Source organism: Pristiophorus japonicus, chromosome 11 (assembly GCF_044704955.1).
Source record: "Pristiophorus japonicus isolate sPriJap1 chromosome 11, sPriJap1.hap1, whole genome shotgun sequence".
NCBI classification, from domain to species: domain Eukaryota; kingdom Metazoa; phylum Chordata; class Chondrichthyes; family Pristiophoridae; genus Pristiophorus; species Pristiophorus japonicus.
Window position 1 is genome coordinate 145335013 of NC_091987.1, and position 22365 is coordinate 145357377.

At 45.7% G+C, this 22365-nt stretch overlaps 1 protein-coding gene across 8 annotated transcripts in view; it reads left to right on the forward strand.

The window, feature by feature from the left end:
- Nucleotides 1–22365, forward strand: part of pcid2 (PCI domain containing 2) — an 89128-nt gene that overhangs the window by 46958 nt on the left and 19805 nt on the right. For all 8 annotated transcript variants that reach the window (XM_070894125.1, XM_070894126.1, XM_070894129.1 and 5 more), the window contains 5 exons: nt 4778–4832; nt 14086–14189; nt 18378–18453; nt 20791–20932; nt 21896–21996. In XM_070894125.1, coding sequence (XP_070750226.1) covers nt 4778–4832; nt 14086–14189; nt 18378–18453; nt 20791–20932; nt 21896–21996 — 478 coding nt within the window. The remainder of the gene's footprint in view (nt 1–4777; nt 4833–14085; nt 14190–18377; nt 18454–20790; nt 20933–21895; nt 21997–22365) is intronic.

The window sequence follows — 22365 nt, forward strand, 5'->3', positions numbered from 1 at the left end:
AGATATGTGAAGAGAAAAAGATTAGTGAAAACAAATGTAGGTCCCTTGCAGTCAGATTCAGGTGAATTTATAATGGGGAACAAAGAAATGGCGGAACAGTTAAACAAATACTTTGGTTCTGTTTTCATGAAGGAAGACGCAAATAACCTTCCGGAAATACTAGGGGACCGAGGGTCTAGTGAGAAGGAGGTACTGAAGGATATCCTTATAAAGCAGGAAATTGTGTTAGGGAAATTGATGGGATTGAAGGCCGATAAATCCCCGAGGCCTAATAGTCTGCATCCCAGAGTACTTAAGGAAGTGGCCCTAGAAATAGTGGATGCATTGTTGATCATTTTCCAACAGTCTTATCGACTGTGGATCAGTTCTTATGGACTGACGGGTAGCTAATGTAACACCATTTTTTAAGAAGGGAGGGAGAGAGAAAATGGGTAATTATAGACCGGTTAGCCTGACATCAGTAGTGGAGAAAATGTTGGAATCAATTATTAAAGATGAAATAGCAGTGCATTTGGAAAGCAGTGACAGGATCGGTCCAAGTCAGCATGGATTTATGAAAGGGAAATCATGCTTGACAAATCTTCTAGAATATTTTGGGGATGTAACTAGTAGAGTGGACAAGGGAGAATCAGTGGATGTGGTGTATTTGGACTTTCAAAAGGCTTTTGACAAGGTCCCACACAAGAGATTGGTGTGCAAAATCAAAGCACATGGTATTGGGGGTAATGTACTGACGTGGATAGAGAACTGGTTGGCAGACAGGAAGCAAAGATTCGGGATAAACGGGTCCTTTTCAGAATGGCAGTGGAGTACAGCAGGGCTCAGTGCTGGGACCCCAGCTCTTTACAATATACATTAATGATTTAGATGAAGGAATTGAGTGTAATATCTCCAAGCTTGCAGATGACACGAAACTGGGTGGCAGTGTGAGCTGTGAGGAGGATGCTAAAAGGCTGCAGGGTGACTTGAACAGGTTAGGTGAGTGGGCAAATGCATGGCAGATGCAGTATAATGTGGATAAATGTGAGGTTATCCACTATGGGGGCAAAAACACAAAGGCAGAATATTATCTGAATGGCAGCAGATTAGGAAAGGGGGAGGTGCAACGAGACCTGGATGTCATGGTTCATCAGTCATTGAAAGTTGTCATGCAGGTACGGAAGGCGGTGAAGAAGGCAAATGGTATGTTAGCCTTCATAGCTAGGGGATTTGAGTATAGGAGCAGAGAGGTCTTACTGCAGTTGTGCAGGGCCTTGGTGAGGCCTCACCTGGAATATTGTGTTCAGTTTTGGTCTCCTAATCTGAGGAAAGATATTCTTGCTATTGAGGGAGTGCAGCGAAGGTTCACCAGACTGAATCCCGGGATGGCAGGACTGACATTTGAGGAGAGACTGGATCAACTGGGCCTTTATACACTGGAGTTTAGAAGGATGAGAGGGGATCTCATCGAAACTTACAAGATTCTGATGGGACTGGACAGGTTAGATGCAGGAAGAATGTTCCCGATGATGGGGAAGTCCAGAACCAGGGGACACAGTCTTAGGATAAGGGGTAGGCCATTTAGGACTGAGATGAGGAGAAACTTCTTCACTCAGATTGTTGTTAACCTGTGGAATTCCCTACGGCAGAGAGTTGTTGATGCCAGTTCATTGGATATATTCAAGATGGAGTTAAATATGGCTCTTACGGCTAAAGGGACAAGGGGTATGGAGAGAAAGCAGGAAAGGGGTACTGAGGGAATGATCAGCCATGATCTTATTGAATGGCGGTGCAGGCTCGAAGGGCCGAATGGCCTACTCCTGCACTTATTTTCTATGTTTCTATGTGCCATGTCTGCTTGTTGCAATTAAAAAGCAGAGCTATGTCAGAACAGCCGAAAGCCGAAACTATTGGAAGTTAACCAGCAAAGTGAATATTCTCACCAACCCTACTCCAGAGATGAATACTGAAAGATAAACAAGGCTTTTAGTAGAATGGAAGAAAAACTAGAAAGATATTCCAACTTAATGGGCTGAGCAATCTGCTTAAAAGGGAAACAGGTGGTTAGTAGTTGATGAGACCATTTCAGTGAGGCAATAAAGTGCAAATTGTGAATGGCCCATCCAAGGGAAAAGGTGGCAGAATGGAAGCCATGTGGGCAAAAGAAGAGAAAGTCTGCAATGTGATGAATATAGTTTCTGACAAAAAACAGAAAATGCAGTAAATACTCAGCAGGTCAGGCAGCATCTGTGGAGAAAGAAATAGAGTTAACATTTCAGGTCGAAGACCCTTCGTCAGAACTGGCAATGTGTTTTGGGGTTTAAGTCCCACTCCAGAAACTTGAGCCTAAAATTCAGGCCGACACTTCAGTGCAGTACGGAAGGTGTGCTACACTGTCAGAGGTGCCGTCTTTCAGATGAGATGTTAAACCGAGTCAAAATGTTGAACCGACGTCTGTCGTCTTAGGTGGACGTAAAAGATCCTGTGGAAGAAGAGCAGTGGAGTTCTCCCCGGTGTCCTGGCCAATATTTATCACACGACCAACATCACTAAAACAAATTACCTGGTCATTATCTGATTGCTGTTTGTGGGAACTTGCTGTGCGCAATTTGGCTGTTGTGTTTCGCACATTACAACAGTGACTACATTTCAAAACTACTTCATTGACTGAGAAGCACTTTGGGACGTCTTGAGGTGAAATGCTCTATAGAAATGCACAATGTTTCGTTTCTTTCTGCGACTGTGCTGAAACTGGTCCGTTTTGTAACCAATTTGGAAATGGCACACTAACTTTTAAGACCCTATAGCAGGAGGAAACATCTGAAGGGGCTACAGTGATGCTGTGATGCAAGATGGCAGAGTTAAAATATGAGCCGCACCCCAGCCGTTGGTCGATCGGCAATCCCCCTGCTGCATCGGGCTGTGTGAAACACGTCTGATGGACAGAACTCTGTGAATTCTGTGATCGCAGAAGTGGAATCCAGAACTCTGCCTTCATCACAGAAAGACTGCCCCAGTCCTGATCAGTGTCCCTGGTCACAGCTGTCTGAGTTGCTGTAACATTAAAATAACAACTTCTGCTAACAAACATAACCAGTTTGGCACAGTGACTAGAAATGGACACCCTGCAGACTCTGGAAGAGCCATGTTCTGTACTGGCTGGTAGCATTGACGCTGATGACACTGTCGATGCACTGCAATTTGTTTGAGAGTGAACCTGTTGGTTACAATCTGTGTGATTGTGCCAGGCTGGCGAGGATCTTCACAGCCTTACAGTGTGAGCTGGTCCCACTACTGTGCAATCCTGAAGGAGATTTCTAGCTGAGGAAGAAAATATCGCTCCACTGTTTGCATTGAGCGAGGGAATCCAACATGTTGGCACAATTGGGATACTCTGAAATTGGTGCAGTTACTTTAAATGGCAAAAAGGCAGCGGTTAGCAGCGGCAATGATTGGGGCAATGAAACTAGCATCTAAAATGAAAGTGCTTTCCTCGTGACTTTATGCCGGATTCTAGAGAGCAGACAGGAGCCCGTTTGGGGCGGAGCTCCTTGGACTGTTTCAAGCCTCTTCCGCTGCATCCTGTGGATGCTGCCTGCCAGTTAACAAAAGTAACGGCCCAGTTCATTTCAACTTTTCCAACTTTTAAACATTCAACTTTTTGAAACATTGAGGGCCCGAACTTGGTCAAAACCAAGGCCCGCCCAAGTGCCGCCCAAAGGACCGCTGAGATACCTGATGGTACTTTGGCAGGGAGATGCCTCAAAAAGACCTGCAAAGACCACCCGGCGGCAAACAAACGGCAAGTGCTGCCGAGGATTGAGTCGGGCCCAGGGAAGGGGGAAACACACAAAAATAAAAATTTACACAAAAAAAAACCATTGGAAAACCTTCAAAGGACCCCATCCACCTGAATCGCTGTAAAAAATATAAATGAAAGAAATTTAGTAACCTTTATTTGCAGGTCTTCATACTTACCGTTGAGGTTAGACCTGCCTCCACGCAATGGTCCTACCCCCTGCCTCTGCCGACTCCCGCCTGGAGCAAGCTGGCAGCTCGGCGGATGGGAGGGAGGACACTTATGCGCCTTGCGCGCTAGTGAACATCAGTGGGCGGTTCCCAGTGGTTCCCCCCACTCCTCCCTGCCGGCGGGAGGCCTAGAGGAAACTGGCACCAAGGGGAGACCGCCCAGAAAACTCGGCGGCAGTCGGCGGCAGCGGGTGGTGAGTGCACCAAGTTCGGGGCCTTAGAAATCCGTTTAATCTTGTAAACCTTTAACCAACTTTTCAGTAAAATGTCAACTACAGTCCTTAATGAATGGACAATTTTGCGAATGACTTTTCGCCCCTAACAGAGCACAGAAATGGCGGGGAATTGGAGCATTGTGGTATACTTGCCTCCTACTGTGAACTCTTGTGGAAGCAAGTCATCCTCATTTGAGGGACCGTCAATGATGATTGACTGTGGTGCCCCGACAGTTATAATGGTTCTATGCTGAGTGGCACACGATATACAATCTTAGTGTAACTACATACTTCAATGCAAAGGGTTAACACCTTCACGTTTTTCTCCATTATCTATTATCAATGTTGAAATCTAACAAAAGTAATAGGAGAAATGTTACTTTGTTTTAAAGTTTTCGTGTCTGCCAGTAATCTTTTTTAAAATCTGTAACGTGGTGAAGAGATCTAGGAGCTTGGTAGACTGTAAGCGGCTGTGAGGGCGCCAACACACTAGACTGATTTTTAGGTGCAGCGCGTTTTTTAATTTTGGTGTGTCTGTGTTTTGTCACTATTAGGGCTTTACCAATTATGTATGCAGTAGCTCTGGACCTGCGGATCTTTGCAAATAATGTGAGTATTGCACTGTTTATGGGACTCTATTAAACGCATATTTCTTTGCTAGGACTTTAGCTACAATACACCCTTCATTCTTCAAGCTTCACATGGTACAGGACTTTGATAGGTTCTGGGGAAAGCACGAGCTCGGCACATGTGGAAATGTCTTCATGACATTACAGTCAAGCAACACTGCATTGGATCACCCACTTCTGCCTCATATAAAGCCCAAGGACCTGCAGAACTTCTCGCCTCATTGTCGAGTTGAGGATGAAGTCCCCAGTCTCTGTAAACGTAGGTTGATTAGACCGTTGAGTTATCAAACATTCAGTGAATTCATTTGACCTGCCCAGTCTTTCTTTTCAGGTCACTCCCGGGCCTATGGTATTGGCGCTGGGTGACAAATCTCCAAAAGAAAAATTATACTAGCATACAAGAATACAATTAGAGGCATGTTAGTGAAGTGGTTATGTTACTGGAGTAATAATCCAGAGAACATGAGCTCAAATCCCACCATGGCAGTTTGAGAATTTTAATTCAGTTTAAAAAGTCAGGGAATAAAATTTTATATCAGTACAAGTGATCGTGAAGCTGTACATAAGAACATAAGAAACAGTAGCAGGAGTAGGCCTGCTCCGCTATTTAATACGATCTTGGCTGACCCGATCATGGACTCGGATCCACTTCCCTGCCCATTCCACATAACCCCTTATTCCCTTATCGGTTAAGAAACTGTCTATTTCTGTCTTAAATTTATTCAATGTCCCAGCTTCCACAGCCCTCTGTCAGCAAATTCCAGAGATTTGCAACCCTCTGTGAAAAGAAATTTTTCCTCATCTCAGTTTTAATTGGGAGGCCCCTTATTCTAAGATTATACCCTCTGGTTCTAGTCTCCCCCATCAGTGGAAACATTCTCTCTGAATCCACCTTGTCAACCCCTCATAATCTTATACGTTTCAATAAGCTCACCTCTCAATCTTCTGAATTCCCAAGAGTAGAGGCCCAACCTACTCAGCCTTTCCTCATCTCCGGAATCAACCTAGTGAACCTTCTCTGAACTGCCTCCAAAGCAAGTATATCCTTTCGTAAATATGGAAACCAAAACTACATGCAGTATTCCAGGTGTGACCTCACCAATACCCTGTATAACTGTAGCAAGACATCCCTGCTTTTATACTCCATCCCTTTTGCAATAAAAGCCAAGATTCTATTGGCCTTCCTGATCACTTGCTGTACCTGCATACTAACCTTTAGCGTTTCATGCACAAGTACCCCCAGGTCCCGCTGTACTGCAGCACTTTGCAATCTTTCTCCATTTAAATAATAACTTGCTCTTTGATTTTTTTCTGCCAAAATGCATGACCTCACACTTTCCAACATTATACTCCAACTGCCAAATTTTTGCCCACTCACTTAGCCTGTCTATGTTCTTTTGCAGATTTTTTGTGTCCTCCTCACACATTGCTTTTCCTCCCATCTTTGTATTGTCAGAAAACTTGGCTACGTTACACTCGGCCCCTTCTTCCAAGTTGTTAATATAGATTGTAAATAGTTGGGGTCCCAGCACTGATCCCTGCGGCACCCCACTCGTTACTGATTACCAACCCGAGAATGAATCATTTATCCCGACTCTGTTTTCTGTTAGTTAGCTAATCCTCTATCCATACTAATATATTACCCCCAACCCCATGAACTTTTATCTTGTTCAGTAAGTAACCTTTTATGTGGCACCTTGTCAAATGCCTTCTAGAAGTTCAAATAGACCACATCCACTGGTTCCCCTTTATCCACCCTGTAGGATTGTTGTAAAAACCGAACCAGTTCACGAATATACTTTGGGGAAGGAAACCTGCCGACCTTACCTGATCTGGCCTATATGTGACTCCAGTCGCACACTAACTGCCCGCTGAAGTGGTCTAGCAAAACTCTCCGTTGTATCAACTCCAACAAGTGGTTCAAGAAGGCGACCCGTGGCCATCTTCTCAGGGCTACTAGGGATAGGCGCTAAATGCCAACCTTGCCAACAATGCCCACAGCCTGAGACTGAATAAAAATAAGTAAAAAAAGCTGTGCCATAGAGTGGCATGGCAACACCAGCAACCAATCCTGTGCTCACTCAATGGACAGATAAGGGCCGATTTTGTGCATCTAGCAGATTTGCTGCTGGGACCGCTACAAGTGTGGCCAGCATTGGTCAGGCCACCCACCCCAAGGTGGGGTAGTTGGCTGGGTGTGTGTGAGAAAGAGAGAACATTTGCCTCATAACCGTAGTCCCAAGAAATCTTGCCATGAGCCAAACTTCATACGGCCAGCCACTCTCACTATGGCTTGGCATCGCCACCACGCAAACCCCAATAGTCTTCAGCATCCCCTTAGCTTTATGTAATCTCTGTGCTCGGAGACTCCCACTGGGAATCCTTCCTTAACTCCAGACTGCCTCTGGCCTCACAGCACTCACCCATCGAATATTCTCCCCCTCCCTCAAGAGACCCTGTTGGGGGGGGGGGAGGGGGGGGCCAACTGCAGGAACTCGCCGCTGTGTGGGAAAACAGTACTCAGTCCTAGAGACCATCACAGAGGGTTACACTCTTCTTTCACGAACAAACCTGCAAGATTTCAAAGCATGTTCAGATCAGACCACCTGTTGAACCCAGCCATGGCAGCAGTGTTGTCAACCGAGGCAAGCAGACTGCAAATAGCAAGTGTTCAGCCCAGTCAGGACAGAGCAGAGCTGGTGGTGAGTTCGAGCTCGGTGTCATCAGCGTACATTTGGAACCTGACCCCCCCCCCCCCCTGTCTTCAGATGATATTGCAAAGGGGCGAGGAGTGGACCAAGAATAGATCTGGTCCGGGGAGGGAGGACTCCAATTGTAACGGTGCGGGGGCAGATAGTCAACATTTTGGATTCATACCCTTCCACAGAACCAAAAAAAAAGGTCGACTGAATCTCTACCCTGGATCTCGCATAGTCATAGGACAATGTCCTTCAGCACAATTCCCTGCATAGGCCCCATTCATAACAGGAAGGGGCATCTATCTGCAAGAGATTGGATTGAGGAGAGGTAACTGATGGAGCAGCCCACCTGACACAAAGACTGATTGGAACTGAGAGCAGTGAGACTAACTCTCCAGCGGAAGTACTTTTCCCCATTTATCTTATCAAAACCTCACGATTGAACACCAACGGCAGGTCGGGGCCATAAAAGGAGCGGTGGTGCGGCGGCCCGGGAGCAGCGTGGAGGCACACCACTTCAGGGAGCAGTGCGAGCTGGTGCAGGAGGGCGACGGCAGCGAAGAGTGACCTCATCAAGGTCCAGGTCGGTAATTGGAGCGTGGGCAGATACAGCGAGACTGTAGAGGGACGTAATTGGGGCCCAGAAGAGGCGTGAGTTCGGGGCCAAGGGCCCAGGGACAGCATGGGCCAGCCCACATTGAGATATGTGCACGCACTAGGTCTGTGCAGCAAAGCAGGTCTCCAGTCGTCTTGGGTAATCCTTGCCACTGGACCAAGACCTAGCTCTGTCAAGCCCGTGTGGTGGCTGGTGTGCAACGGTCACCACACGTTAAAAAAATCCACGCACAGGCATCTTCCACCCTTCAGGATCTGGAATATTAGGTTCTTCATTGAAACACCTGTGAACTCATCCCTTTTTTGGCGTGGAAGCAAGTCATCCTCGCTTCGAGGGACCGCCTATGATGATGATATCAAAACCCCTCATACTTTTATCAGATCTCCTCATAACCTTATTTGTTCTACTGAAAAGAATCTCAATTCATCCAGTCTCTCCGGTTAACTAAAGCTCTCAACTCTGGTATCATTTTAGTGAATCTCTTCTGTACTTTATCTCCATAGCTTTGCATCCTCTTGAAGCAAAGTTCCCAACAATGGATGCACTATTCTAACTGCAGCCTAAGAAGTGATTTGCACAGGTTTGTCATGACCTATCTGCTTTTGTGCTCTATGCCCGTATTTATAAAATCCAGGATCCCGTATGCTTTTCTCCCGCCACCCCAGCTGTATTAACTTGTCCTCTCCCTTTTGAAAGATTTGATATCTGAAACCATTAGTCTCTCTTCCTCTACCCCTTTTAGAGTTTTACCATTTAATGCATTTATTTGCATTAAATTTTATCGGCCTTTTTGCGCAACCCACTGACCTGTTTATGTCCTCCTGAATTCACTTAACTCTTCACATTTAACCATTCCCCTATTTATATGTTGGCTGCAAAGTTTGTGCCCCACATACCCAATTCCGGATCATTTCTTTCTACAGTCACCACTGTTTACATCTGTCCAGTCTGATATACAACCATTAATTTGTGATTTGTATCCTTTAACCAACTTCTTATTCATGCTGCCACATTCCCTTTAAATACTGTGTGCTTAAAGGACATCATATTAAATGCCATTTGAATTTAGAGAGTCTCAGCAGCTGCTTGTTTCCTGTGCTGCAAACACCCAAGCAAAGGCCAGCCAAGTGATGATGGAGTGTATCTTTGGAAGAGGCACAGGGGGCAGGAAAAGGGTCATTCCACCCACTTCCAAGACTGTTTCAATCAGGTTCCAATTGAAAGTGTTTACAAGGCTGCAACGTGGAACAGCTCTGACAGATTTACACAATATTAGTGTTTAAATTTAACTGCGGCACCGAGCAGATTGGTCCAAAGCTGGTATTCTGGCTCCTGTGCAAGGGTCAGTCCTTGCTAACGTACTTTGGTATGTTCCCACAGTGTGTGGAAGATGTGGAATGAGGAGAACAAGTCGATCTTCATTCTCTGAATGATTTGCGCACTCCACAAACCAAGGGCTAGATTTTTCCCAGTCCTTTTCTTCGGCGCACTCAGCCGAGATGCGCCGACTTTGTGTGCTCAAAATGGCACCAAAAAACTTACTGAGTATCCTGGCCCCTCTGCCGAGTGTCCCGGGTCCTGGCATAGCATCCATGGTGAAGTGGGGGGCGGAGCTACAGCCCTGCGTCGAAAACACTGCCGGCAACTGCCCGCATGCGCAGTGGAGTCTGCGAGCATGCTCCTCGCCCTCCCAGCGTGTCCTGCAAGCTGTCAGCAGGACCCGATGCACGTCGCCCCTATCCCTGGCCGAAGGGACGCCCCGATGTTTGCCTCCCCTATCCCTGGCAGAATGGTCTCCCGCACCGGCCCGCAAACAACTTGTTTCTGGCGATTTGAGCCCCTGAAAGGAGTTAATCCCAAGTTTCTGAGGAACATGCAGTTTGCCAAGCATAACAAGAAAGGAACGGGAAAGGTTGAAGGCAAAAAATAAAAAGGACCAACCGTCTTGATGAACTAACATCTACTGCCCTTGAGAGTGGTAGCCCTGTGATATATTATATTCCAAATTGTTTATTTTGAATAAAACCCAAGTGTTTGGAACTTTAAAAAAAAATTGTTTCTAGCATAAAGGTAGGACTTCTATTTTTTATTTGTTATTGATTGATTGCTTATTACTTTTTGCCCTTTGTTTAGTGCTTTGTAAGTCTTGGTGCAGGTCCTCAACTTCCTTCTATTTTTTATTTGTTATTGAATGCTTATTTTTGTGCTTTGTTTAGTTCTTTCTAAGTCTTGGTGCTTTAAATGTACTAACCCGCGCCGATTTCTTAACTGCCCGCAAGGTTTTTCAGAGCTGGCCACACACGCTACCTAAGTGGATTGGGAGTAAGTTTTAGCTGGCCAAAGTGGCATAATGGCCAAAACTGGCATAAGTGGCTGGGAACGCCCCCTTTTGGGGAAAAAAAAATTCAACAAAAAAAAATCGTACCTAACTCAGTTACTCTGGAGCAAGTTGATTGGGGAAAGTGCCGTTTTTTACCTGACGCCTGAAAAACCAACTTACTCCAAAAAAAAATTGGAGCAAGTCACGGCCAAAATCCTATCTGTCTCACGGCGCAGGAGTTAGTGTTAAGTGGTTGGTTACTTTCCCATCACCTTCAGGTTACATTAAACTGGTGGCTCCTCAGGCTTTATGTAACTCCAGAGCAGGAGGCAATGGTGCAATGTCATGACATTTTCATTTGTACGCTCAGCTCCTGGTTTCCCCAGAGTAAAGCTAGGCTCTTCTATGATATGCGGAATGGTTAACACTCAAGAAGTGAAGAGGGCCATCTAGATAGAAAGTAAAGGAGATGTCTCACTCGGGGAATGGAAATTAGCAGATGATTGACATCTATAACATCTGGGCGGGCCACATCGTTTGCATGCCAGACACGAGACTCCCAAAGCAAGCGCTCTACTCGGAACTCCTTCACGGCAAACGAGCCAAGGTGAGCAGAGGAAACATTACAGCGACACCCTCAAAGCCTCCCGATAAAGTGCAACATCCCCACTGACACCTGGGAGTCCCTGGCCAAAGACCGCCCTAAGTGGAGGAAGTGCATCTGGGAGGGCGCTGAGCACCTCGAGTCTCATCGTCGAGATCATGCAGAAATCAAGCGCAGGCAGCGGAAAGAGCGTGCGGCAAACCAGTCCCACCCTCCTTTTCCCTCAACGACTATCTACCCCACCTATGACGGCGACTGTGGCTCTCGTTTTGGACTGTTCAGCCACCTAAGGACTAATTTTAAGAGTGGTAGCAAGTCTTCCTCGATTACGAGGGACTGCCTATGATGATATCTCAACATCAAATGTTTGTTTTGAGGGCATGGCAATAATCCAGACAGTCTTAATTGAATGGACACAGATCAGCAGCATAAAACTGCCCCTCCCATATCACTAAGTTGGCAATTTCACTGCAAGAGACTATCTGTGTGGTCAGTGTGAGGAATGGAAAATTGTCAAATTGGTGCTCTGAGGGGCACTGCATTTTCAGCTTGAACGGAGATATATTGTTGGAGGAGTAAAGGAAGCTCAGTCTGCATGTGACCATTCTGAAGCTTAATTGCCGGGTGCCTGAGATGAAAAATGTTCAGTTTCCCGGCATGAATGACTCATCACCTTGCTGAGCACACATTAGCAAACACAAAAGAGGTCAAACAGGAAAGAGCGATGGGGCACTGTCCCATTTTCCACTGTGAAAGGCAGCAGTTCATTCAAACTGAGTATCTATTAAAGCCCATTCCATCTGCTCCTACAGATTGATCCTGCTCATAAATCTGCTTCTAAAGTGAATTTTCGGCTTTGCTGATTTCGGGGCGGTAAAGTTTGCGCCCGGGAACAGTTTGCGCCTCAGTCAGCAAAATTGGGCAGCTGGGCCCTGAGTGTGGGACGGAGCGGTAAGGGAGGCGTTGCATATTTTTTGAGGATGTTTCCAGTAGAGTGGACAAGGGAGAACCAGTTGATGTGGTATATTTGGACTTTCAGAAGGCGTTCGACAAGGTCCCGCACAAGAGATTGATGTGCAAAGTTAGAGCACATGGGATTGGGGGTAGTGTGCTGACATGGATTGAGAACTGGTTGTCAGACAGGAAGCAAAGAGTAGGAGTAAATGGATACTTTTCAGAATGGCAGGCAGTGACTAGTGGGGTACCGCAAGGTTCTGTGCTGGGGCCCCAGCTGTTTACACTGTACATTAATGATTTAGACGAGGGGATTAAATGTAGTATCTCCAAATTTGCGGATGACACTAAGTTGGGTGGCAGTGTGAGCTGCGAGGAGGATGCTGTGAGGCTGCAGAGCGACTTGGATAGGTTAGGCGAGTGGGCAAATGCATGGCAGATGAAGTATAATGTGGATAAATGTGAGGTTATCCACTTTGGTGGTAAAAACGGAGAGACAGACTATTATCTGAATGGTGACAGATTAGGAAAAGGGGAAGTGCAAAGAGACCTGGGTGTCGTGGTACATCAGTCATTGAAGGTTGGCATGCAGGTGCAGCAGGCGGTTAAGAAAGCAAATGGCATGTTGGCCTTCATAGCAAGGGGATTTGAGTACAGGGGCAGGGAGGTGTTGCTACAGTTGTACAGGGCATTGGTGAGGCCACACCTGGAGTATTGTGTGCAGTTTTGGTCTCCTAACCTGAGGAAGGACATTCTTGCTATTGAGGGAGTGCAGCGAAGGTTCACCAGACTGATTCCCGGGATGGCGGGACTGACCTATCAAGAAAGACTGGATCAACTGGGCTTGTATTCATTGGAGTTCAGAAGAATGAGAGGGGACCTCATAGAAACATTTAAAATTCTGACGGGGTTAGACAGGTTAGATGCAGGAAGAATGTTCCCAATGTTGGGGAAGTCCAGAACCAGAGGTCACAGTCTTAAGGATAAGGGGTAAGCCATTTAGGACCGAGATGCGGAGGAACTTCTTCACCCAGAGAGTGGTGAACCTGTGAAATTCTCTACCACAGAAAGTTGTTGAGGCCAATTCACTAAATATATTCAAAAAGGAGTTAGATGAGGTCCTTACTACTAGGGGGATCAAGGGGTATGGCGAGAAAGCAGGAATGGGGTACTGAAGTTGAATGTTCAGCCATGAACTCATTGAATGGCGGTGCAGGCTAGAAGGGCCGAATGGCCTACTCCTGCACCTGTTTTCTATGTTTCTATACCTCACTTAGGGCGCTAGACCGGCTGAGCATGGGAAAATCCTGAGCTAAACAGCCGGCCTGGGAGCACTCTGAGAGAGGCCTGGGGAGAAAAAAAAACTTTTAAAAAAAACACCAAAAACATTCCCAATCCATAGCCCATGCCACCGCAATATAAATCGCAAAAAAAAATAAAAAGCAATCACACTTACTGAGGTGGACATTACTTACCTCACTGCAGCCGGTCGGTATAGGTCGGACTGCCAGCTTTCACAGGCGGTCCCAGCAGGGCGCGCAACACGGCGCGACAACGCAGGACTCAAAAATAGAGCCGGTATCGCAACCAGGGGCATTGCACACCGGCTCGCCTCTTCCGGGACGGTAATGCTCCGCTCCTTGCCGTGACCAGCCCCGAAAACCCCCGCCTGAAAGAGCTCACCGCCGCCATTGAAGCCCCTCCGGGGAGAAAACAGAGGTGGACAGCACCGGAAAATGCAGCCCACTTTAACTTTCCTGTTTAGCCCGTAGTGTCAAAGTTTGAGTTGCATTATGGGAGCCATTGACACCCAGTCCTGAATACAATAAATACAACCCAGCTCGGCTGATAGAGGCGTGCATTAGTTGTGTGACACCGAGCCATGTGTACAAGAGTGAGCTTGCAACACTTAAAAGTATCCAATGACAAGGTGGTATCACACTGCAGGCCACAGATTTAGCACATGTACAATTTCAACAGAAGCTGTTAAAATATTATTTTTTTCTTATTTTCCCCCTCCCCACCCTGTTTTGTGACCAGGCTGACCAACAGCTGGGAAAGAAAGGAAAGGGCAAGATGGGAGATATGCTGGAGAAAGCTGCTGAACTCCTGATGAGTTGTTTCCGGGTCTGCGCCAGTGACAAGTAGGTGTTCTAATACCTTGCTTTGTTCGATTGTGACGACAATAAGTATAGTGCTACATCAGCCCAGGATTTAATACCGAACCTTCGGTCCTCTGTGATGAGACATGTTCTGTAATTAGGCAAATTTTTAAATCACAAGTACCAGCAAACGAGCAATAGTGCAAAATTGATTTGATTTGCATAACTGCAGACAGGCAGTTTCACAGCCACACCCCACGCCCTGGGAGCATTATCTTTTGCTAATTTGTCATGGAACTGCTCCAAGTTTCAATTACCATGGTTAAATCTTCATATCATTGACTCCCAAATATTCTATCTTCATGGGCCATGGAGTTCCAGGGACTATGTATAGAGGGTAGTGTGTACCATGGGGTGTAGGGACCATGTATAGAGGGTAGTGTGTACCACGGGGTGTAAAAACATAGAAGCATAGAAAATAGGAGCAGTAGTAGGCCATTCGGCCCTTTAAGTCTGCACTGCCATTCAATATGATCATGGCTAATCCTCTATCTCAACACCATATTCCCACTTTTTCCCCATACCCCTTGATGTCTTTTGTTTCTAGAAATCTATCTATCTCCCTCTTAAATATATTCAGTGGCTTGGCCTCCACAGCCTTCTGTGGTAGAGAATTCCACAGGTTCACTGCCTCCAAGTGAAAAAATTTCTCCTCATCTCGGTCCTAAATTTCCTACCCCGTATCCTAAGACTGTGACCCATTGTTCTAGACTTCCCAGCCAGGGGAAACATCCTCCCCGCATCCAGTCTTTCCAACCCAGTCAGAATTTTATACGTTTCAATGAGATTCCCTCGCATTCTTCTAAACTCTAGTGAATACAGGCCTAGTTGACCCAATCTGTCCTCATACAACAAGTCCTGCCATCTCAAGAATCAGTCTGGTGAACCTTCGCTGCACTCCCTCTATGGCAAGTATATCCTTTCTTGGGTAAGGAGACCAAAACTGCACACAATACTCCAAGTGCGGTCTCACCAAGGCCTCGTGGGCCCAAATTTGGCCAGGAGTTGCTCCGTTTTTTTTGGAGCAACTTGATTTTTTTGGAGTATCTTAAAAAGCACAATTCTGCACATTTAATTTGTGTAAGTGAGGTAGTTAGGATTTTTGTTGTTTTTTTTTTTCAAAAGCGAGCATTACCAGCCACCTACGCCTGTTTTGGCCATTTAAGCCAGTTTGGACAGCTAATAGTTGCTCCAAACTAACTTAGGCCAGTGTATGTGGCCACTTGTAGCCTGCACAGAAAACCCTTGTGGAGAGTTAAGAAATCAGCGCGGGAAAGTACAAACAAAACACAAAAATAAGCATTCAATAACAAATAAAAAATACAAGGAAGCTGAGAGGACCTGCACCTAGCACCAAGATTTACAAAGCACTAAACAAAGCACAAAAAGTAATAAGCAATTAATTAACAAATAAAAAAATAGAAGGAACCCTGCAACTAAAGCACCAAGACCAAAGTAATAAGCAATCAATCAGTAACAAATAAAAAATATAAGTCCTACCTTTATGTGAAGGGAACGCAGCGGGCCGCCGATGAGGGAGCCCATTCGGCCAGGGATAGGGGCTGCGCGCTTCGGGCTCCTCCCACACAGCCTGCAGAGCACACTCAGATTCTGGGGCGAGGAGCTACTGTGCATGCGCACATACTCTAGTGCGCATGTGCAGAGGTCCCGGCACTGTTTTCAGCGCTGCATCCCACAGTACTTAAGAAAGTGGCCCTAGAAATAGTAGTTGCATTGGTGGTCATTTTCCAACGTTCCATGGACTCTGGATCAGTTCCTATGGATTGGAGAGTAGCTAATGTAACTCCACTTTTTAAAAAAGGAGGGAGAGAGAAAACAGGGAATTATAGACCGGTTAGCCTGACATCGGTAGTGGGGAATATGCTGGAATCAATTATTAAAGATGTAATAGCAGCGCAATTGGAAAGCAGCAACAGGATCGGTCCAAGTCAGCATGGATTTATGAAAGGCAAATCATGCCTGACAAATCTTCTAGAATTTTTTGAGGATGTAACTAGTAGAGTGGACAAGGGAGAACCAGTGGATGTGGTGTTTTTGGACTTTCAAAAGGCTTTTGACAAGGTCCCACACAAGAGATTAGTGTGCAAAATTAAAGCACATAGGATTGAGGGTAATATATTGACGTGGATAGAGAACTGGTTGGCAGATAGGAAGCAAAGAGTGGGAGTGAACGGGTCCTTTTCAGAATGGCAGGCAGTGACTAGTGGGGTACCGCAAGGTTCAGTGCTGGGACCCCAGCTATTTACAATATCTATTAATGATTTAGATGAAGGAATTGAATGTAATATCTCCAAGTTTGCAGATGACACTAAGCTGGGTGGCAGTGTGAGCTGTGTGGAGGATGCTAAGAGGCTGCAGGGTGACTTGGACAGGTTAGGTGAATGGGCAAATGCATGGCAGATGCAGTATAATATGGATAAGTGAGGTTATCCACTTTGATGGCAAAAACAGGAAGACAGATTATTATCTGAATGGTGACAGATTAGTAAAAGGGGAGGTGCAACGAGACCTGGGTGTCATGGTACATCAGTCATTGAAAGTAGGCATGCAGGTACAGCAGGCAGTAAAGAAAACAAATGGCATGTTGGCCTTCATAGCGAGGGGATTTGAGTATAGGAGCAGGGAGGTCTTGCTACAGTTGTACAGGGCCTTGGTGAGACCACACCTTGAGTATTGTGTGCAGTTTTGATCTCCTAATCTGAGGAAGAACATTCTTGCTATTGAGGGAGTGCAGCGAAGGTTCACCAGACTGATTCCCAGGATGGCAGGACTGACATATGAAGAAAGACTGGATCGACTAGGCTTATATTCACTGGAATTTAGAAGAATGAGAGGGGATCTCATAGAAGCATATAAAATTCTGACGGGATTGGACAGGTTAGATGCAGAAAGAATGTTCCAATGTTGAGGAAGTCCAGAACCAGGGATCACAGTCTAAAGATAAGGGGTAAGCCATATAGGCCTGAGATGAGGAGAAAGTTGTTCAGTCCAGTTCTTTGGATATATTCAAAAGGGAGTTAGATGTGGCCCTTACGGCTAAAGGGATCATGGGGTATGGAGAGAAGGCAGGAAGCACAGGCATCTTTCACCCTTGAGGATATAGTTTGGGTTCTTCATTCGAAACACCTGTAAACTCATCCTTTTTTTTGGCGTGGAAACAAGTCATCCTCGTTTCGCGGGACTGCCTATGATATATAAATTTTGCCAAATTTTATCATTGCCTCTGAAAATAACCTCTTACGTGGGACTTTATCAAAGGCCTTCTGAAAATCCAAATACACTACATCCACTGGTTCTCCCTTATCTATTCTATCAGTTACATCCTCAAAAAACTCCAATAGGTTTGTCAAACATGATTTTCCTTGCATAAATCCATGTTGACTTTGCTTAATCCTGTTAATATTATCTAAGTGTGCCATTATCACATCCTTTATAATAGACTCTTAAGCATTTTCCCTACTACTTATGGTAGGCTAACCAGTCTGTAATTCCCTGTTTTCTCTCTCTCCCTCCTTTTTTAAATAGTGGGTTACATTTGCCACCCTCCAATCTGCAGGAATTGTTCAATAATCTATAGAGGGACCATGTTTAGAGGATAGTGTGTACTATGGAGTTCCAGAGACCATATATACAGAGTAGTGTGTGCCATGGAGTGTAGGGACCCTACATACAGAGTAATGTGTACCATGGAGTCCAGGGACCACTTATAGAGGGTAATGTGTACCATGGACAGTAGTGACATTGTAGAAGATAGTGTGTAGGCACCATGTATAGAAGGATACTTTTTCATTTGGTCCATTTTGAGTAGACTGAGAATCTCATCCAGTTTGCCTGTCACAGAACTTCAGAATTTAAATTCATTAAAAAAATGTGTGTCTTCTCAGAAAAATTTCCTCAAAGTTTATTTGTATGTGAAATTCTAGAGAGCAGGAGCTGACCTTAATATTCTACCCAGAAGATAGCACACAGTGATGAAGTGGTCTTCACCCTGATGGTGAGAGTTCTTTGGTCAGGGATCTCTTCTTGCAATCCATTGAAACTTTAAAAAAACACCCCTCTTGTATATTTGGTAATTTTCTGACTTTGTTGAAGTCTTTTAATGATTGAAATGCTAATTTTACCAAATGTTATCATTGCCTCTGAAAATAGCCGTGCCGGAATCGATGACTCGAAGAAGTGGGGCATGCTGTTTCTCATCAATCAGCTGTTCAAAATATACTTTAAGGTAAGAAGGAATCCTTGTATTTATAGCTCTGTAACTGCAGAACCAGCACTCACTCAATGGCCCCGATATTAATGGGGAAAGGGGAAGGGTCGCAGAGGGCCAAAGAACCCGGCAAGGCTGGGAATGTGGAGGTCCTGCCCAACTTAACGCAGGACCTCCTCATCATTTCTTTGTTCCCGTTCTCGCCCAGCAGCCGGTCAAATTGACAGCCTGGCCGGCAGCCAGGAGGGCAAACCCTTAGGGTTGGGAACAGGGGGAAAAAAGAAAAAAGAAAGACTTGCATTTATATAGCGCCTTTCACGACCACCGAAAATCTCAAAGTGCTTTACAGCCAATTAAGTACTTTGAGTGTAGTCACTGTTGGAATGTGGAAAATGCGGCAGCCAACTTTTGCACAGCAAGCTCCCACAAACAGCAATGTGATAATGACCAGAAAATCTGTTTTTTTTTGTAATGTTGATTGAGGGATAAATATTGGCCAGGACACCGGGGAGAGCTCCCCTGCTCTTCTTTGAAATAGTGCCATTTTTTACGTCCACTTGAGAGAGCAGATGGGGCCTCGGTTTAACATCTCATCCGAAAGACGGCACCTCTGACAGTGCAGCGCCCCCTCAGCACTTCACTTGAGTGTCATCCTAGATTTATGTGCTCAAGTCCCTGGAGTGGGAATTGAACCCACAACCTTCAGACTCTCACAGGTGAGTGTGCTGCCCACTGAGCCACAGCTGAGGGATCATCCATCGGTACTGGAGGGTGGGGGGGATGGGGGGAAGGAAGTGGGTGGGGGGAAGGAAGGGGGGGGGGGAAAGGTAGGTTGGAGATCACAGCGGGGGGAGGCTGAAGGCCTTTTTGAGGGACCATGGGAGAACTCCTTGCCTACAAGGAGTGCTGGAAAAGGCACATACCTTGTGGAGCTGGCAGTCCCCATCTCTCTTTCACTGCCGGTTTCCCAAGCCGGGAGAAACCTGAGCAGCTGCAGTGAATTTTAAACTGGGCTCATAATTTGCCTGATGTAAATATGTTAATCAACCTCTCCACGGCAAGTCACTCGGGACACTACGATATCTGCCACCGTAAAAAGGCAGCATGCGTGGCGGTTTGGGGACGCGTTTCCCATGTTCAAGCTGTTAACCCTCTCCCACCCATGGGTAGGAGTATAGTGCGATTACTATTGAGGCCATTGTGCTGCAGTACAGCGGGACCTGGGGGTACTCTTGGGCATGAAACACAAAAGGTTAGTATGCAGGTACAGCAAGTGATCAGGAAGGCTAAGGGGATGGAGTATAAAAGCAGGGAAGTCTTGCTACAGTTATACAGGGTATTGGTGAGGCCACACCTGGAATACTGCGTGCAGTTTTGGTTTCCATATTTACGAAAGGATATACTTGCTTTGGAGGCAGCTCAGAGAAGGTTCACTAGGTTGATTCCGGAGATGAGGTGGGTTGACTTATGAGGAAAGGTTGAGATTAGGCCTCTACTCATTGGAATTCAGAAGAATGAGAGGTGACCTTATCAAAATGTATAAGATTATGAGGGGGCTTGACAAGGTGGATGCAGAGAGGATGTTTCCACTAATAGAGGAGACTAGAACTAGGGCGCATAATCTTAGAATAAGGTGCCGCCCATTTAAAACTGAGATGAGGAGAAATTTATTTTCTCAGAGGGTTGTGGATCTGTGGAATTCGCTGCCTGAGAGTTGTGGAAGCTGGGACATTGAATATATTTAAGAAAGAGATAGACAGTTTCTTAACCGATAAGGGATTAAGGGAAGCGGGCAGGGAAGTGGAGCTGAGTCCATGATCGGATTAAATGGCGGAGCAGGCTTGAGGGGGTCATACGGTCTGCTAATGCTCCTATTTCTTATATTATTAAGTGACTTGTCGGTGGAGTACATGCACCAGTTCCACACATGTTACCCGCTGTGCTGGTCCACATGTTGCTGTACAGCTGCATGGTCACCTGTTTGCCTCCTTCACTCAGTCAAGTATTGCGCTGGCATGTTTCATCGGTCGATCTACAGTAACCCATTCAACACTTCCTTGCTCTTCTGGTTCCTTGCACACATTGACATTGAACTGCATCTGTCACCAGCTGGCCCAGTTACCTAATGGATCCAATGGCAGGGCTGCCTGGGCGGCGGCTTGGCATTACGTTCCGCGCATTTCACTTTTTAACTCTTCGACATTCTCCCGCCAGTCTTGGGGGGTGATTAATATCAAGGCCAGTTGACTCTAAGTGAACGAGATGTGTATATATAGGAATAGAACTGGATTGTTTGAAGTGTGCTAGAAATTTATATCTGGTATTATTCAGCATTCTAACCATTTTTTTTAACAGATCAATAAACTCCATCTGTGTAAACCCTTAATCAGAGCGATTGACAGCTCCAGTCTAAAGGATGAGTATAGCATGGCACAAAGGGTGACATACAAGTACTACGTTGGGAGGAAAGCCATGTTTGACAGTGATTTTAAGCAAGGTGAGATACCACTAACACCAGGTATAGAGCGGGTTTATTATTGCATCTGTTTTGTATTATTATAGACACGTTGGAATGTTCTACTCAAAAACGAAGTTATGTTTATTTACTCCATATCTACTATCTTATTAGAAGAGCCTGAGGGATGACCTTATTAAGGTGCATCAAAATATGAGGGGCCTAAATAGAGTGGATAGGATGGACCTATTTCCCTTGGCAGATGGGTCAACAAACAGGGACCATAGATTTAAAGTGGTAGGAGGTTTAGAGGGGATTTGAGGGGACATTTTTTCACCTAGAGGATGGTGGGGGTCTGGAACTCACTGCCTGAAAGGATGGTAGAGGCAGAAACCCTCACCACATTTAAAGGGTACTTGAAATGGCGAAACCTACAGGTCTACGGACCAAGAGCTGGAAAGTGGGATTAGGCTGGATAGCTCTTTGTTGGTCAGCGTGGACACGATGGGCTAGAATGGCTTCCTTCCATGCTGTAAATTTCTATGATTAGTTGTGTGAGGTACATAAAAAAGAGAGAACACAAAATACATAGGGAGCATGCACTGAACATATTATGTCATCATAGGCAGGCCCTCGTATCGAGACTGACTTGCTTCCAGGCCAACAAAGGATGAGTTTACAGGTGTTTCAATGAAGGACCTAATATTCCAGATCCAGAACTAAATCTTGAAGGGTGGAAGATGCCTGTGTGTGGATTTTTTTAACGTGTGGTGACCGTTGCACACCAGTCACCACACGGGCTTGACAGAGCTAGGTCTTGGTCCAGTGGCAAGGGTTAACCAAGACGACTGGAGACCAGCTCTGCTGCACGGACCTAGTGCGCACACATATCGCAGTATGGGCTGGCCCATGGTGCCCCTAGCATATTGTGTAATATACAGTGGTACACAAGGAGCAGAGCGATGATGTTTTTAAAGATAATATTTTCTATCCTCTTCTTTGCAGCCGAAGAGTATCTGTCATTTGCGTTTCAGCATTGTCACAGGTCCAGCCAGAAAAACAAGCGGATGATTTTGATCTACCTGCTCCCTGTGAAGATGCTTCTTGTAAGTAAGCCACATTGAGTAGCAATAATAAAACTGTTAGCTGTGCGGATACATCTTGGGACGCAACTGTTGAAAAAGCATTGATAGTGAATGTTGTGTTAATGCAGTTTTTTGACACTGCGTTGTGGGTTCAAGTCACGCATCAGAAACTTGAGCACATAATCTAGACTGACACTCCAATGCAGTACTGAGGTGGTGTTTTTTAGATAAGGCATTAAACGAAGGCCCTCTCAGATGGTTGTAGTAGATCGCACGGCACTAATTTGAAGAACAGCAGTTGAATTGTCCCAGTGACCTGACCAATATTTGTACCTCAATCTACGTTAGCACATTGCTGCTAGTGGGACTTTGCTGTGCACAAATTGGCTG